The sequence below is a fragment of the Synchiropus splendidus genome, chromosome 11 (assembly GCF_027744825.2).
Source record: "Synchiropus splendidus isolate RoL2022-P1 chromosome 11, RoL_Sspl_1.0, whole genome shotgun sequence".
Taxonomy (NCBI): Eukaryota; Metazoa; Chordata; class Actinopteri; order Syngnathiformes; family Callionymidae; genus Synchiropus; species Synchiropus splendidus.
The window spans coordinates 4120904-4139663 of record NC_071344.1 but is presented as its reverse complement, the minus strand read 5'-3'; the positions used below and the strand labels follow the sequence as shown (position 1 = coordinate 4139663).

General features: G+C 42.5%; 1 protein-coding gene across 1 annotated transcript in view; it reads right to left on the bottom strand.

Moving 5' to 3' along the window:
- Positions 1–287: 287 nt before the first annotated feature.
- LOC128767692 (dedicator of cytokinesis protein 2-like) overlaps positions 288–18760 on the bottom strand; it is a 102962-nt gene continuing 84489 nt past the window's right edge. The window contains exons 28-52 of the mRNA XM_053879913.1: positions 15342–15440; positions 14840–14934; positions 14487–14565; positions 14109–14209; positions 13928–13986; positions 13528–13676; positions 10942–11027; positions 10337–10493; positions 8398–8438; positions 6986–7076; positions 6432–6539; positions 5956–6045; positions 5427–5531; positions 3852–3993; positions 3675–3756; positions 3508–3592; positions 3315–3401; positions 3048–3224; positions 2404–2487; positions 2187–2324; positions 1920–2047; positions 1463–1670; positions 1288–1393; positions 588–736; positions 288–501 (exon numbers count right to left, since the gene is read on the bottom strand). Coding sequence (XP_053735888.1) covers positions 448–501; positions 588–736; positions 1288–1393; positions 1463–1670; positions 1920–2047; positions 2187–2324; positions 2404–2487; positions 3048–3224; positions 3315–3401; positions 3508–3592; positions 3675–3756; positions 3852–3993; positions 5427–5531; positions 5956–6045; positions 6432–6539; positions 6986–7076; positions 8398–8438; positions 10337–10493; positions 10942–11027; positions 13528–13676; positions 13928–13986; positions 14109–14209; positions 14487–14565; positions 14840–14934; positions 15342–15440 — 2700 coding nt within the window. The 3' untranslated portion in view covers positions 288–447. The remainder of the gene's footprint in view (positions 502–587; positions 737–1287; positions 1394–1462; positions 1671–1919; positions 2048–2186; positions 2325–2403; positions 2488–3047; positions 3225–3314; positions 3402–3507; positions 3593–3674; positions 3757–3851; positions 3994–5426; positions 5532–5955; positions 6046–6431; positions 6540–6985; positions 7077–8397; positions 8439–10336; positions 10494–10941; positions 11028–13527; positions 13677–13927; positions 13987–14108; positions 14210–14486; positions 14566–14839; positions 14935–15341; positions 15441–18760) is intronic.

Here is an 18760-nt window from a genome sequence, read left to right as displayed (position 1 = left end):
ACTACAGCCCGTAATGTTTAATCGACTCGATGAACTTGTATCATTGCCAAACCACTTTGGCAGCATGTCCTTATTAAAAGTCCCTGGAGAGGACATTGTGACCTTTGTGCTTCACCACATTATTATTCTGCCATCAACTCCGGAGATAACGACACTGAAACCTCATAAGAAGCTTTTCACTCCATCCTATTGTTTGTGTTTGCTCACTCCTGCAGAAGCAGAATTGATTGAAAAGCCCCGCGATGACATTTAGCTTAACCAGGAGTCATTAGAATTACCAGGGAAAGGTCGCTGAGCAAAATAGCATTTATTGATGGGTCAAAATTGTTTGTTTTTTTTTTTTTTTCTATTAAAGCAGCAATACTGAGACTGGCACACAGCAAGTGTGGCAGTTGACATTTTGGCGGGATCTCTTTTAAGATCAAGACGTTTGAAAAAAAAAAAGGTTCAGAAATGGCTGTCGCTCGGGTTGTGGTTCTTCCCATCTTCTGGTTTGGCGCTCTGAAAAAGGAAATTGAAGCATTGTATGTTTGTGTATGTTTGTTCAAGACACGTCTAAATCCTGAGGCTGAGTGACTCCGCTGTACCTTGGACTTAAACAGGAGGCCGATGACTCCCTTTGAGCGCCGGTCCGCTGTTCGGTCTGATGTCCCACACATGGATGCACTCTTACTGTCTCGTCTCATCCGACCTGTGTCAACGTCATCCCCTCCGCTGACCACGGCCAAGGCCAGGCCTGCGAACAGAAACAACTACATCAGCGCTCCACCTTTCTGTGGACTATGAACAGCTGCTCAAAATACTCTCCGAGTCACAGCGGCGCCGAGCCATCTCGCCCTTTCAGGACTTTTAAAGAGGCGTCTTATGAAGTACATACTCCAGAGATGTTAAAACTTTAGCATTCATCTTAATACTCCACTATTAGAAGACACAAACACTCTGGCTTTAATGGAGCAGGAAAGAGAGCAACACATTCATTTTAGAGCAGGTTCACAGAATTAATGGAACAAAAGTTGCCAACATAAACAGCACAGGGGAGGAATATCAGGTGAAGCACTTCATCAGAGACATTGTTCATTCCTAATGTTCACGGTGGTGAGGGGACGGAGCAAGATGCTGTTTTTAATATGAATTAATGAAGCTTTTCAAGGTCAATCAGGGGTCAAAGCATCTGTTCACTGCAATTGATTCACTTTCTTCTGAAACCTACTTTTATAAGGGGAAGGTCAACTGTCATACAAATGGACATGCGGTGCGCTGTGTGTGCAGTTGCTTGGTTCGTGTCACCTGTGATGGTCGGCATAGATCGGGAGTTGGCGTTGGTGAGAAACACGTTGCCGTCATTGGGCTCGGACAAGTTCGTGTCACTGCGGAACTCCTGCTTCTTGGACAGCTGCAGCAAGGGAGAGAGTTAGCCAAGCTCTTTATACCAGCACGTCACCCACAAGCGTCTCCTTCTCACCCTCCTGGAGTCCAGAGTGCTGGTCCTCTCTCTCTCCTCAGAGATGAAGATCATGCTGCTCCTCTTCTTCTTCTTCTTGCTTTTCCTCAGCTTCACCTCCTGATCCCCGATGGTCACCACAGTCTCCTCCGTCGCGCTGAAACTGACGCTGCCACTGGAGTGCTGCAGCGTGGACGACCAGGATACAGGAGATTCTGGTGGCAAATCCCTGGAGGTAGAAGAGGAACGGACATGACACACACGTCGCCACAAGTTCCGACTAAAATACATAATGTGAAAATTTAATTCCACACAGAACAATGACCTTTGACACCTAACTTTGCTTCAACAAACTTATTAAGTTGCACACTGTGTGGATATGAGCTGAACACCATCCTGTATTCAGCCACTGCCACAGCCTGAATTCTCAAGTGAGCAATTGAGTCCTGCTCTTAATGAGGTATCCGCTTTAAGTTACCTATCAGGAGCCACCTTCGTCGGCGTGCTGCATTCTGATTCCTGCAGCGAGGATGTTGAGATTATCGACTGACGAATAGATCGCAGCATGGAGCGAGGCCGAGTGGACTTCCTTTCATCAAGGTCAGGCTGAAGAGAAAAAAAAGTTATTTGGACAATGATGAACTAGTGACATAAAGGGCAATAACAACACAATTTTCTGAAGTGTGGGTTGCATCTCCATCTCACATCATACACAAGTGGAACCTTATCTGCTTGTTTTCCTCACCAACTCTCTCACTCCATACTCCTTCTCCACTTTCTTCTTCAGCTGCTTGAAGCATTCCTCCATCCGCTCGTGAAACGGACGAAGATCCTCGGACACTCTCTTCCCGTGGAGCAAAATCCCTGCGCCCAGCAGCGGGGTCTGCAAATGAGGAGTTTGGCAGACGTGGCGATGTCTGATATCATCCAGGGGAAGTACATACAGTAGGTTTGGATGGTACCTGCCAAGCGATGAGGTCTTTAAGGAGCTGCAGTTTGTCTCCGTCCTCAGGGTGCAGCATAGCGTACTCCTCAGTGAAAAAGGCCTGACAGGAAACAGGTTAAAAAGCCATTTATGGATTTACTTGGCCAGTTTTCATCCTTTCTGATTCAGTGCTATGATTGTATGACATAGAATGATGCATGAAGCTGGATGCTCATGAGATGAAAATATCAGCAGACCATGAATAAGCACTTGGTTATGATTCTCCAGCAGATGGATACACAAATATTTTATCATGAAACATAGAGATTTGCAAAATATTGATTCAGAATAATGCATTTTGATCTGGTTATGTGTTGATAAGTTGGATGCATGAATTTTTAATTTCCCAGAGGACCTTCTCTAGTGGTCTTTGTTGCTGCTATACATTCAAGAAAACACATCTTGGAGGGAAGTCCTTCCTACAACCTCGGCTGGCCCCGTGGAGAAGGACGGTTCGACATTGTGTCTCTTGAGGATGATACCTTTCAGCTGCTCCGTGAATTATGCATGCTGTTTGGTTACTGAGGCTACTCACTATCATCATCATCATCAGTCAGCTGTACCTCATGTTTTCTTACTCTGGCACAATCGAATGATTCAGCTAAATGCAAATATGAATACCTTCTCATACTTGGCAAATCCCCCCATGACAGCTGGGTCCACAATTCCATTGAGGAGCATCGAAAGGGGGTTGATGGGAAGGCTCAGGTCTGCCTGATACTGGTTAATCATGGTCAGGATCTTTTCGTTGGTGGACTCCATTGTCTCAATAGCGTTCTCTAGTGGAGACAAGGTCGTCTGAAGACACACGCGAGAACAGGGAAGGTGATTGGGGGAAGGATTCTCCACAGATGATTCTGGAAGCTGCACATATTCATCTGTTCTTACCTGTTTCATGTCTGTCGCCTCAAACCAGCGCAGGATTCCAGGCAGTTTATACACAATGGTGAAGGTCGTGCGTTCGATCCACATCGACTGAAACGGAGCAAACTTTGTCACAAAGCCTTGACACAAGTGAGTAATAACGCTGCATAGCTAGAGTTAGCCCAGTAACAATGTCTTCGACTACAGAACAACTCACTGCAAACTCATTGTTCGGATCTACAGGTTCCCTCCTCACAGGCCGGGAATAGTGGAAACGCTGCACGTAGTTGGACTTGTAAAAGCTGAATTGGAATGGAAAATCCAATGTTAAATTCATTAAATTTGAGGTCCACTTCGACTTTTGATCATTAAGTTCGCACTGACTTGATGATCTGATCTGGAACAGGCTTGTTCCTCAAACGTGGCGGGATCTCCAGGACTGGCTGGACAGTGAAACACTGGATGTCTGATGTAGTATAGTCAGGGAATAACAGCAAAACCAGTGAGGTGAGAGCTCACACTTGCTTTCACAGTGAATTTCCCCATCACAAAAAAGGATACACTGAAGAGGGGAGTTTCTGATATCATCTCCGGGCATGGTGGTGGTGTTGAGGCGCACGGCGCTGGGGTACTGGCTCATCAGCTGGTTCTGGTAGTCCTCTCTGCGCTCATACTCCTTGCCTCGATGGATAAACACTTTGTTCTGGAGGGACAGGAATATCCACAGTGGTGAGCAGGAGGGAAATAAGTGGAGAATTGGTACACATCTACTGTGTCACTCTCAAGTGCTGAGTGACCCACATACAACTAACCATAGTTGTCCTGATGGGGAGATGAGGTTTCATGAAATAGTGTCTAGATTTTCAGACGCCTCTGGATATCTATTTTATCGACCCTGCAATACTGTTCCATGATACCTCATCGACCTTTCACTACACAGTAGGAACAGTCGATATATTAGGTTTTTGGACACAAAGACTGACTCAAGAAAAACTAACTAAGAAAGCCATGAGAACATTTTGGCACTTGTGTGTGCTGTTTATCCCTCAAATCCATGGAGTCGTACTGTTTTTTCTCTGCGACTGTCAACTCAACCTGTGACTTCAATACAGACTAAATGAGGCAGACATCCACTGGAGCTTGAATTCCCACAGGGAAATCATCTCTTGGTCATCTGTTACACAGGCTGTCGTTGCTACAGCACCGTGATGTTTTTACAGCTTCGTGAAACAATCGATTTCCCCTCGACTGCCAGGCTCCGTCTGGCCGCTTTAATCACAAAACACAATGTGATGCTCTCCCTCCAAATCTGCCTTCCACGGACAGAAACAAAAAGCAGGACGATTGCAGTGACTGACAAAACAGCCACAGGTGTGAGCCAAGTGTTTTTCTCGGTCTGCCTAGAGATTGATTTATCTCTTCTAAAGAGTGTATCCATCCTTTTAGTGGGGTGCCAGACTGGAGAAGCTTCAGTCGGCCGCATCCACTTCAGGATAAGCAGCTGGAAAAAAAGGGGATAAAGAGAGCAAGTGTAATGACTGCATTGTCAGCACTGAGTCCAGGCTGAATAACAATATAATTTGATTCACTTAAAAACTGAAACAAGTCCAAATTCATCAACTGCTTATGAGCAATGTTCATCACAACCCTCTTATATGGTCCAGAAAATGGATTGCCTCAGACATGGGTCATTTCCTTTGAACAATAATAAGCAGTCAAAGAACCTGCTGTCCTGTGAATACAGAGCGTTTATATTGTCTCAGACTGTACCAACTTGACTATTTATCTGCATCTCTTCCATATTCCGACTGGAAAAGAATGATTTAAACACTGGCCTCACCGGCAACGGAGTTCTGAGCCTCAGAGTGTGTCACATTAAAATGTGCCCTCGACACAGGGAGCTATAAACCACCCACTGCTCCGTGCTTAAATCCACACATTGTCAATGTTCCAATAAGGTTCTGCTCCCTCCCTTTATATTACCTATCGAGCTGGCATGTTTACAAATGAGTCCACTGCTGAACTTTTAATAGCCCTACCACACACAACACACTGTGAAGCCCATTTCCTGGTCAATGATGAAAATGAAATTGAACCTGCAGTTAATTTTCGGACAATGAACTGCATCATACCCACCCTGAGGAAGGGAGGGTACCCTTGTCCATAGTAGCCCACGGCAAAGTAGTCTGGCTTCGGTCTTAATATCTTCATGATGTTTTCATAGAACCCAGCTTGTTTCTTCTGCAGAGACAAATGTTTGGGTTGAATTTACATTAATGGTTGAAATGGGAAATGTTTTCTGGTGGTGAAGTTTCAAAAAGTGTGCAAGAAAAAAAGAAGATGGTATGCTTAAAAAGAAGGGGAAAAAAAGGCCCCTGCTGCTGTGTCAAGGATGAGGAGACGGTGACAAGAACCCACAGGGGAATCTGATGCAGAAGAATTCATACATGAGAAGTTTCAGTTCCAGGGTCTTGCACCAGCAGGTGGCATGGTTACTAAATCAAAAGATTTAAAGTCAGAGACACTCAAAAAAACACTCATGAATGTTCCGTACAGTGAAAATGATTCTCAAACATGCTCAATACCTGATAAACAAAGGAAGTAAAATGTGAGTTCAGAATGTCTTACAGTACTTGAAACTGGATTTGAAAATGTAATATCTTACCAGTCTCTTGCTGAGTAACTCGTAGTCAAAGATCTCGTTTTCGTACTGCTCTGCCAGCTCTTTACAAAGCGTGATGGCTTCTTCCCACATCTAAACACAAACATAACAGAGAGGTGAACAGAGAGGTGAAAGTTTAGGTTGCTTCTCAAAAGAAGGTTTGACAGTACATAGTGTTAAGTTACAAGCTTAAGAGACAATGATCAAGCCTCAAACTCATCGACAGAGTGATGGAGGACGGAATAGCAAATACAAACACTAAGCCATGAGTCAGGATAAGAAGGGAAAGAGGATCTGGAGGAGCGAATGTTGTAGTGAGCAAAATGGACTGCTGTCCACTGGTTGAACCCTTAGTTGTAGGAGGGAAGAAAATAGCATGAAACCTTCACATCTTACTACATTGGGAAGTATTAAGACACACATGTAAATATATATTTCATATACTCTAGTTGTTTATCTCAAATTCAAACGGGGCGGACCTTGCCCTTGTCAAAGTAGCCAATGATGGTGTCGTAGAGGGTTTCTTTGAGCTGTCGCTGAGTTTGGGAGCCGTGGAACTCAAACTGGGTGCACATCTCATCCGACCACTGCACAGAGACAAAGCACATAGGAGTCGAAAAAGTACAAAAAGTTCAACCAACGAAACACTTTTTACGAAGCAATCACAGATGAAACAGTCCTCAGTGTTGCTGCGGCCCCTTTAACACTTTTGAAACATCCCTCCTGGAAATGAATGCAGATCAAACCCATACTTCCTTCAGAGGTGTGATATAAGTGAACTCGACGGAGAGAAGGTGCGAGACAGCGTTTATATCCTCTGTGTCCTATAAAGGTGATGCAGCATCTAATGGGGTCACATGCGCCACAGAAGCAGGCAGCGCGGGACCTTCTTTCATAGAAACTCAGTTTAGAGGTTATAAATTAAAGACAGCAATGTGTCCAATAACAAAAGCCATATAGCACAACAATATCGACTTCTACTTCAGTGTCTCGGCTCAGCTTGCGTGAGTGATCGCATGTGTTTGTGGTTTACCTTGAGCAGACGAGAGTGAAGCAGCAGCGTGTATGCTGCTTCTGTGTAGTTTTCTCCCTCCAGATGAAGATCCCGTAACTTGTAAAGGTACCTACACACACATATCACACGTGGGAAGATTATGATATTATGCAATGCGCGCTCTTGTCCACTAGATGACACTGTTGCGCAGTCTGAGGAATTAATCACAATCACGCTGTTTATTTCAGTGGGAGACGTATGAAAATAAAAATAACCAGTCAAGATGCATCTTATTGACGTGGAAGGTCTTTAAATGAGATAGCAGCATCGGAAACATTCTGCCAGCGTAATTTATGAACTAATATCGGTTAACTCCAGGAGTGAAGGTAATCAAATCCATCTTTATGGAATCTCTTCGAAAAACAAGGTTATACGGTTCATTTAGTAAATTGGCCTCCTTCACTGCGATTGGTCCAAGTCAATGTTACTATTCTTGATTTTTACAGACAGAACTTGTCGGCCAAGTAATGGATGAGCGGCTTCACGATTTGGCACCTTCTTGATGTAATCACTGCTTATGGCAGATGATGTCATCCTCTTAGCATCGCAGGCCTGAAACTATTCCCCGCGTTGGTTGACATCCAAATGTGAAATGGGATTTAGCTCAGTTCCATACGTTTCCTCGCTCACTTGAAAGAGCAACAAGGTTGTAAGAAGAATTGTTGGCGCTTGCTTTGCACGATGAGCGTGACAGTCCACATCCATCTGACATCAGAGATAATTTATTAATAGAAGACGGTTGTTATTCCAATGAAAAATGCAACACCGACACTCCTAAAACATCCGTTTAGGCTGATACACCTCAGGCGATATTGCTGTTTTCGGATGTATTGTTTTTGCTTCTCACTCCCTTGTTTATTTTAATAGGCCTGGAAGAGGGGCTAAAGCTACTTAATCCAAAACTGGGCAAAGGCTGACAAAAAAACAAACTGCTCGAGGCAGAAATCCTCTGTTGTGGAGCAAAAGTTTCAAACGAGTTGTTTCATCCTCAAGCTTTCTTCTCCTCTTTGTAGAAGACCGTCATTATACTCTCCACACAGGAGGGCAGAGGGAATGTGGAGCTCATATTCGCACATTAACGTTACTAATTACATCTCCAAGACATTATCAGAGCGGCACAATGGCACCTTGAATAATGCGATCACATCCTCTCATCTTCCCTCGTCCCTCTACCTCTGCTCTCCTCACACTTAGCCTCTCGCACCCCCCCGCCCTTCGTCGATCCAAGCGCTGATCCTGAGGATTTTGACATTAATTCAGTGGGACTCCTATAATCCCTTGTCAGATTATAGAGCCACAGACACACGTGCACACTTCCACGCGCACAAATGCACACATCATGCACTCAAGGTCCATTTGGACGGAGCATATATGAGAGTGTGTGCAAATACCTGATGTACATTCCTTCACGATTGATGTCCTTGTAAAAGTTCTGTAAAATTAGAAAGATCAACGTTATTCTTCGCATGTTAAAGGCCCAACAGAGATTAACACCAAGAGCATGTGTGCTTTGGTGTGTGTGCTTGTCCATTATTAGCTTCTCAGAATTCAAAAACGCTGCATTACGTCAACAGAATACAGAGAAATACAGCTACTTCATATGTCATATGCATGACAAGAAGACTGATCAAACAAAAGTTTGCAATCCAAAGCAGCATCTATAAAAAGAGCTTTGCAAAAACAAACCTTTAAACTTGGATGGATTACATCTTCCTACGGTTCAATTAAATATATTCAGCACAGAGAATGATTTGCTTCGATTAAAATGCAAATACACACTCTTGTGTTCCGACAATAATTAGCTTTGCATGCTTAATAAGATAAGGCTAAATCATGCTGTAAATATTTCATTAATGCTAATCAAACCAGATAGACAAACATCAAACGCATTACAGAAATAAAATGATGCTCATTATGGCTTCTTGTTTCTGGTATTTGAGCAAAATAACGTTTATGCATCTGCAGAGGACGAGCACGGCACTTTAAACACCAGTGTGCTTGTGTCAGTGGGGGTAAATGTGAGTTAGCCCCAGGCATGGTTAACAGGCGCTGTGCCTGCTCGCTGACATATTTTTATAACTCGCTAAACAAATGAAAGGGAATTGTTAATGCGCCACTCGGAGTGAACACCTTTGCTCCGCGTTGGTACCAAGAAAACTGTTGCATCAGTGTGTTATAACAGTTGGCAAAAGGCTAAAAGACAAGATCAGAGGCAGGACAGAGCGATGAGCCACTTATCTATAATCTCTCTTTATTCTGATAATAACTGGAGGTGAGGTCACTTGAGAGATGCGGATAGGTTGATGCAACTGCTAGTAAATACCTTGGGAGCAGGGCTGAAGCCTAATATCCTCTATGTCTTTCAGCACATGGACTGTGCAAAAGTAAGGAAAGATATGAAGTCTTTAAATCGTCCTTCAACTCAGCTCAGCAGACTGAGGGGTCCTGTGGTTTTGCTGATAGTCACTGGTTCCACTTCATGCGAATGTGAACTTCATGAAGATCTATAGAATCTGCACAGATGTCATCTGGCCATATTGTCAAAATAATGTGGTCATAATAATGGCAGCGTTTTGCTGGCATTCATAGCATTTCAGTGTTTTGCACTGTAAGGTGCCTCCAAGGAAAAGCATGAATTTAAATTCCGTTATATAGTGTTTTCTATTAGTATTGGGTGGATGAGGTTTCCCCAAAATTTTCAGAGGACACCAGATGGCACTGTCTGATGTAAAATATTTAGACTTGAAGAACTACTTCACTGAAACCTCACGTCATTTCTAAACTAAAAGTGCCATCTAGTGGCCTCTGAAATTTACATTATTCATCAACTGGCGTTTTCTAATCATATCGCTTTGGACAAAGAAGCCCAGTGGGATAAAATTGGGCACCCAGCGGCAGACCACAAAACTGCATCCCGAGGGCCGCAAATGGCCCACAGGCCGCAAGTCCGTGATCGATATTAACCTGGAGACAACTAGTTCTCACAGGTTTGTTGCTTTATCGGAAAAGACAAGTTTTGGGTTGCGATTGGGTGACAGCATGAAACATGGACATGAAAACTATATACATCATGTCTGAGGGGGAAAGAAAAAATGCCTGAAGCAAATCACTGAATTAGTAAGTTGTTGCTGTAGTTGCTCTGGAATCGACTGTTTACAAAAAGGTCATGGAAATAAGCCCATTGGGACTAGAAGCTTATTCATATCATCCACCGGCAAAACTGTCAAAGACACTTTCCTAATATTCAGGTGTGCAGTGCAACATCTGGTAGTAAGGACATGACAACACCCTTGAAGTGAACTGTTTCATTTTAGGAGTCGCATCACTTACAAGGAGGTTGACGGTGCAGCTCATGCGGTTATTCCGGCTATCGTCGCTCATAACCGCCCGGTAGTCCAGGAGACGCATGAGGAGTCCCTTCACCAGGGCCACAAAGTGCTGCACTAGAGGTCTTAGCGCAGGTTTGTCTGTAGCACAGTCCAGCAGGCTGAAGAACAACAACTCCAGTTACACAGCAGAAGAAAAAGAGACGGTTTGACATGTCAAAGAAATGGTGCTGGTTTGGTAGACAAATAGTTGGTATGAAAAATGAAAAATGTGCCCCCTTGAAGTGTATATTGTTGACAGAAATTAATATGTGATATTATTTGTTATCTTCTAATCGGCGACACTTCCAGGGTGTCAGTGAATGAGTTCAGCCACAAAGACAAAAAGCAAAAAATAAAAAGCACATGACAGCGAGCTGTTTTCTAATATTGAGCAGGGTGCTTTCTGAGATCATTAAAAACAAACAAATGGTGAGCTAGCCATTTAAATTTCGCTTCACTACGAGGCGTTCGCTTCAGAACGTGTGCACAATAATGGAACCAATTAAAGGACTTCAACAGCGATGAGAATAAAATGATCAGTGGAATGAATGAAACACTTAGACCAACATGGTTTCAAGCAGCTGCATGTATTGCTCATCTCCGCCTCCGCCCTCCACTTCATGATCCAACTTCAGGATGATCTCATTCTCAAACTGCACAACGCAGAAAGAAGAAAGGAGGAAAAGTTAGACGATGAGAAGTAGTGACTGAAAATGAATGAACATGAGCATGTGTTCCATTCCATTTGCTTCTCGATTCAAATCACCCTTTTTCATTAAAATAGCTTGAACAAAGGAACTTTTCACCAGAATGATTTTTTGCAACAAATCAGATTTCCTCTGGATAATGAGTTGATGACACCGGGTCACTGGGAATGGTGAGAAGCCGAGTCTTCCACCTGAGACTCGCGAGGCAGGAAGCAGTAAGCAGAGGCAATTTCAACTTCTTGCACCAAGTTTCCTTCCCTTGAGGTTTTTCCTCACTCTCAAGAGTGATAGATTCCTGAATTAAGGGCGGCTGAGGAGATGGCGATAGGAAGGTCTGTCTTCCCTGTAAGACTTCAACCCTCCAGACACAACCATAACAGCAAATTGTGCAAATCGTGATAGCAAAGTGATCGAAAATAAAGATGGACACCCACTTGGTTTCCTTTTGGACCCAGGCAGATATCAGTGGTGTACAGTGCAAAGTGTTCCACCAATACGGTGCTTTGTTTGGTTCCTCTGGTCGCAGTAGCAGAGAAAACAAATGTGTCAACCCTGCTGGCAGCCTGAATCGTCTTTGTTTGTTTCGCCTCTGTCACCAGTTTGAAGGAGGCAGGCAAAGATGTGAACTGTTGTCAGCTGGGGAGCAGAGACAGCTTGACAGAAAAGAGCGAGCTCTTTCCACAAATATATATTTTCTTATTTGGCGCCTGATTAACTACAAATGACAGAAATGCTTTCGTCCAAGTCGTGTGAGTGAGGTTTGCTTTGCTCATTGGCCCTGTGGTAGAAATGTAGACCCTTAAGATTACTTATATTTCTCTTATTGAAAGACACGACAGCAGCCAAGGTTCTTCATCCATCATTCGACTGAGTCAAGATTGTCTAGCATGAGTATAGGTAATTGCATCGACTGAACTTTGCTCTTGAGAAGCTGAGGTTTGATGGGAAATACTTTGGGCTGAGACTGGAACGATTGCGAAAGGCTGAGATTGTCCAAGTTGATATCAGTTTTCCTCTAAGGTTTTATAATAGTCATTCATCTCCACACTGAACAAAGTAAATATCATGCTTCAAAAGTTGACAACAAATATATGTACAGTATTTTCACAACTAAATTAATAACTTGTGACTAAGGTTTTTGGCTAAATACATAAGAAACTGTTCAGATTTTATATTTTCCCGATACTTGGATTTGATTCAGGTTTGTATTGCAATTATTTATCTTGTGATTGGCCTAAAACATTTGTCAACCTCCAAACAAATAACTGACATTTAAGGCAACAATGTAAACAAGCACAACAAAGCAAGGAGCATGGCAGGATTTGGGTGATATGACACTCACCCTAATGTGTTCAAAACACACAATAACTTAAAGAAATAGTAGAAATGCAAAACAAAATGAAAATAAAATGAAAAAAAAATACAACAGGACAGAATAACTAGAACAGAATATTAGCAATAATTTTCCAATGAACTACATGCATAATATTTTACCAAGGAAAAAAATAAGCAGCAAGCAGTAGTTTGTCTTTATAATGTCATGGATGAAAAGGGTGTTTAAGGAACGACCATTGAGGTCTAGCTTTAACCGTAAGAGAAATATCATTTTGCACGGCACGGCCGTCCATCTGTTCCCCACCTCCTTCAACCCAGAGGTGAACAGTCCCCAGGCTCTTCACAGCCTTTCCTACCGCGCCCCATTTTCCATTCCTACTTTAAGTGATGCAGTGTTACCTTATCAGACCTGTGTACAAGCTGCACCTCCTGGTTCAGCGCTCTCCAGACCGGCACCAGTGCCGTGCAAATGCTAAATAGAAGTAGCGGCCCGTGGCCACTGTCGAGTGAGATTGTGGGTTTACTGCATCTCCAGCATGGCAGGGCCCACCTCTTGTCTTTGCTATCCCTTCAATGCCGCAGAGATGAAAGTGTCTGGTACTGATGTTCGAACATGGGCTTGAAACCTCACAAGATTTTGTTGTCTATTAGAAGGAGCTGAATGTGGAAAATTGGGCGGAAGCCTTGACGACAGCTCAAGCCAAAATACTAACCTATCCAAGTATTCATTTTGAAATATTCATAATATACTGAAAATATCGATACAGTATTGCAATACTTGACTGAATCTATGTTTTCTTAAACCCTAGTAATTTGTCATTTAAGTCTCATTTACAGTGAGCCTCGAGTCCAAATAAGACAGTGTTCAAGTAAATGGAAAAGTTTTTTTATAGTATCCCGAGTTGAAAACCAAATCTGAAACAATCTGATTGGCTGCCTTGAATTTTTGGAGTGCCAGACACATCCATCATAGATCAGGAATTTCCCATCAGCCTCAGTTACTACACACGTACAACTGGTTTCATGAAACACTGGTTTCATTAACACTGGTGACTGCAACAGTTCAGAGAACAAAGGCAAAATGGTCACACGTGAGTGTTGTGTTCTATACCTTGCCAAAGTTTCCCGAGTGCGCGTGTTCACAGGTGATCATGTCAAAGAAGATGGGGATTGTCGCCCTCCTCAGCTCCTCCTCTGGGATTAAAGTCATCTCCAGGATGGGACCCACCATTCCAGGGATGAAACAGATTTTGTGACTGCCTGCATTGAAACAGACAAAGACTTCACAAAGAATTCCAGCTTTAGCAGCGACATTCAGTCGGGAGCGCAGCTTCATCACGGTTCTGTTTACACAGTGATATGTTTTATTGATATCACTTGACAAAGTGTTCCGGCACAGAAAATCTTTGTCGCTGAACAAATAGAACAGAGAACAGAAAGATTCAACGGTGGAAAAGAAAGTTGTAAACAAGCTCAGCAGGACTCCACTCTTACATAAGCGGCATTCTTACCTAGTTTATACCAAATGTCACGAATTGCGAAGCCAATGAGTCGCCTCATGTCACCATATCTGAATTTTTCAAAAGACACATGCAGATCAGAACTGACCACAAGGTGCAGAAACGAATAAACAGGTTTATTCATGTCAAAGATGTGGAATTATGAACCATAAAAACAAGGCTTCTCTCTTACTTGGACAGAATCTTGTTCCTCTTCGTGGGAGAAAAATGTTGAAGCTGCAGAGACTCCTGGGTAATAAAGGCTACGGCCAAGTGGAAGTAGTTGTTCCACAGCTACAAAGGAAGGGAGCAAGTTTGAGGTAGAAATTATTCGACAGAGAATAGCCATAAAATCCTGGGATTAATGAAAATGTAAAATATGGTCGAGTAAATCATGAGACAGCAAAACAAAAAACAAACAACAAACAAAACCTGAAAACAAAAACCTGACTTTTGTGCCGGGATATTGAGTCCATTTTTTTTTTTTTTCACGGTCACTATATTCATGTTGACTTGGATGATGGTACAGTAATCTGAAACCACGGGGGAGCAGAAATCCAATCCCACTGACCTGCACTTCAAAGTCATCATTGCTCAGAAACCTCTTGTTCATGGTGTCAGCATAGGTGTTAATCGCTCTCAGGAAGACCCTAGAGAAACAGAACAAATGGTGTCAGTGAAAATAATACCATTCTTCAGCACCTAATGATTCAGCTGAAGAGCCATCACAAGACAGCAACACATTTCACCTCACACCACTGTTTTGTGCTGCCAAGTGTGTTTTAAATCGCCTTACAAGGTGGAATGTTCAATATTATGACAGATTAAAATAGCATGAACAGCTGAATCCAGACAGTAAAAATGGCTCTGATATCAAACCAGTTATGTAGAACAACAGTTATGGCTATGGTTTTAATAGCGCACCTGTTCTGCACCATGATCATAGCCATCCAGTCGGAGGGGTAAACATGTTTGCCAATGAGGTCCTTGAAAAGCAAGAATGACTCCATCAGGAAGTCCTGCAAAAATGAGGACTGTGTTTAGTACATTATTACGTTTAATAGATAAACAAATAAATACATGAGGATGGAGAAGAATGAGGAGTAATGACAGAGTGATACAGTCAGAAATTGGCTGAAGTCATTAAATGATGGCGAAAGAAGTGTAGTGACACTAATGATTCAGTTATATGTTCATGTGATCAGGTTTTGCTGCTGCATCTTACAATCTTCACCAAACAGGACACTGGAAATGAGAAACATAAAGCTAACAATCACTCTGGTAGAGGAGAAAGAGATTGTAGAAATTACAAGAGTCTCTGCTTCTTTTTCGTCCCTCAAACCATATTGTAATGAGTGAGTTGAAATACGTTTGAGTGAAATAAACTTGTTTCTCCATACTGCCTAGAGCGTGCGTGTGAACTCACCACAAGATCCGAGGTGCCAGAGAAAGTCTCAATGTAGGTGGAATAGTGAGCGTCGCTCATCTGACTGAGGATCGCGGTCATGCATGCCACGACCCTGGACTTTGGAGAGAGGATAAATGAGTACTTTTAACTGGTAAGTCAAATGAATAGATTTGCAAACACGTCACCAAGCAGGCGACTAGTCTGAAGGCTAGCCGACTCATTTTAAAAACTGTTACGGTACCAAAGAATCGACTATGAAAGACACAGATCTCTCGTTGGTTTGGATAGATAGTTACCGACCACACTTGTTCCTTTGAAGCTCACTAAAGACGGATGCAGATTTACAAGCAGAGCCTCTCAGATTCTAGTTTTTTTTATTGGTGATGCTAGACTGATGCTAGATTTGATTTGAATGAAAGTCGAGCGTCAATCTCTCAAAAAGACCCTTCAGAAGTGATGACCCTAAGATGTCAGCACGGATGAATGAATAAAAAAGGAATACAGTAAATTGAAGGTCATTTTGTACCAGGTAAATATCGTCAATGTACATGCGGTTTTGTTATTCTTCTTAAAAGATTAATAGCACACGGACTGTCGATTTTTAAATGCCCGGACCACCTCTTCCACACACATCTTTAAGTGGGTAGGAAAATTGTTTTCTGCCAGAGCTTGCATTCTCCTCCTCCGTCGCCTCCAGGAGCCTCAATGCTCTTCCACTTTTCCTTTTCCCCAGAACTACCATTTTTTGGTGGCCTCTCCACATTGTCCAAACCATCTGTTTCTCCCTAGATTTGTCTCCAACCTTCTCCACATGAGCTGTCCCACTGTCATACTCAATTCAAATGTTGCCCACTCTAGTCACTCCCAATGAAAACCTGCGCACCTTCAGCGTGTTCTGAGCCGAACCTCATGGCAGGTCTCACAGTTAAGCTCCACTCATCTGTCTCTGAGTGCCCCAGAAAGTCATCTCCACCTGTTCCACCCTGCCTGCACTCTCCTCTTCACCACTTTTAATCCCTGCTCATCACTCATTATGACTGATCCCACTTGAACTGTTTTCACTTCCTCTCCTCCCAGCGACTTCGCCGGCCCGCCCGTCACTCGTGACTAGCATTCTAAATAACCGGGACCTCTCAGTGACGCCGTGAGATTGACACAATATTGAATAATCCGGCTTTTTTCGCAACAGTGCCAGAGGTGCATATCATAATTTACTTTTCTAGGTGGCCAAGCTTTAATACTGGATGACTCAGGAGTGGAGAGTCAGGGGTCGGTGCTGAGTGAAAGGCTTAAAGCTCTTTAAGCCTTTCACAAGGTAATTCCATCTGCGAGCAAACCAATATGCACCATCTACCCGCATCAGATGCAAATTAAGGGGGCAGATGTTTCCAGGGGTTTTAGTATAACTTGTTTATTTGTGATGTCAAAAGTGAATTATTTTCTAGATATTTGGAGATTAATGGTCAGGAGCAGGGAGCAGGGGCCGATAGGTTTTCTGATGCAGCTGCAAGTGGAAAAATAGGAATAAATATTAATGCTTCAGCTCAAAGCAAAATATCTGCACTTGGTGAGCAACCACTGAAATATGCAATAATTGCACAGTTTTATTAAATCACCCATAAAACAGGGCTTCAACCCTCAAAAATAATGATCATGGTCGAGTCACCAACAGAAACAAAGACCAGAGGGAGGAATCGAAAGAGAATGTAGCTGATGCTGTCAGCAAAATGAGAAGATAATCTCTTCAATTGAAAAGAGCACGAAGTAAACATTATTTTAGCTTTGTCATTCCCTCTGAAATTCTTTCCTCCTGCATGTGCTTGACTGACAAAACAAGCAGGGAACAAGCTCACTGATTATATTTCTCCACCTCACACCACTTCCATCAGACAGTCGGAATCAAATCAAACTGTATTTGCAAAACACTTTCATGCATAAAGGATGAATCCTAAAAAGCTTTTCTGAAATGTCTTACTCTGGAAGAACAATAAAAAAAAGCTGGCAAACGTCTCTATATGTAATTTAGTTTAACCTTCGTGGGACCGAAAAGACTGAGCAGACTATACTGGGAGGAGGGTAAATTTCCCTCAGGGCCACATGCGGACATGTAGTTGTTGAGGCAATAAATATATTTATAATATCATTTTATCAAACCATTGTCCAATGTGCATTTAAAAATTACAGTTAGTGCGAAAACAGCAATGACAGATGTGGAAAAGTATGTGTATTTTACACATTAGAACAAAGTAAATTTAAATAAGTAAATACAAAAAGTTGTGTGCAGCCACAAAAAGGGTTAAAACAAGCATTTGACAATGCTATGAATACATATTTTAAGGGGGAAAGTCAAATACAGTGACACAAACAAAAAAAGAAGATAACTGAAAGCAGAAGAAGAATGTTCATATGAAAATCACAAATGAAAGAAGAAATAATAGGGAGTCCTGGTCATCTACTCAGTTTCCCTGCATGTACTTGCTCTTTCAATATCACACATGGCTGCTTCAGCGCTTTGCCTTGGCTCTATAAAGTGGCATGGTTCTTAAAGCAGAGCAGATGGATCGAAAGATTTAAGAGGTGAAAATCCACATGAAAAAACTGTAGCATGCTTGTCATTAATTATGAATATTTACTATAATATTCTGAACTTAAACCCCGCAGCAGACCACTTGAGCCCGCTCACAATGTAACAGAATCATTAGGTTTACGATGTCACCATTTGTTGGGAACAAAAAAAAGCCTGACACGATGTCATTGCAGCACTTTTACATCACAGTTTTTAAACCTAGATTTACACCCCTGACTGCCACGCACCCCACAGCGTCGGAACAGTAATCATTTATACCACTTATTGCGATCATAATTCACTTCAGGTCCACGAACCCAGCAGAGCTGACATCTGTAGTTGTGCGCAATTAAACACCAATAAAACATTGTGTTCTATTTTTTCCCATTGGGAGGCATTTCGCCCATCAAGGTGTTCACATCCACCCATTGAAACAACTCTATCAAACTGAATCCATTTCTTCTTTTCTTCCCCCACATTAAATTTGAATGGACCTTTGAAACAAACTTCCTGCTGACATCACACAGCTTGAGTTCAGACTTTTAAATCCAAAATGAAATCACACACTTCAACTTTACATACAGCATTAATGAATCAAGCGACATGGCAAAACAGTTTGAGTTTTCGTTGCCAAAATGTTTACCTAAACCTGCTGCATTTTTATGCTTTTTTATACTGTGACTGTCTGCATTGGTGCCTGCCTGGACGTTAAATGTTGGGCAATAATATGCAATATTAAGTGAGTGACTTGCGGCGGTCTTCAATGTTACTTCAGACGTCAGACCTTAGACGTCACTCTCGCTGACCACAAAAGCAATACAAGTTTGGTGAACTTCACAATGTGTTTAACCTGATAGCATTTTCACTCAAG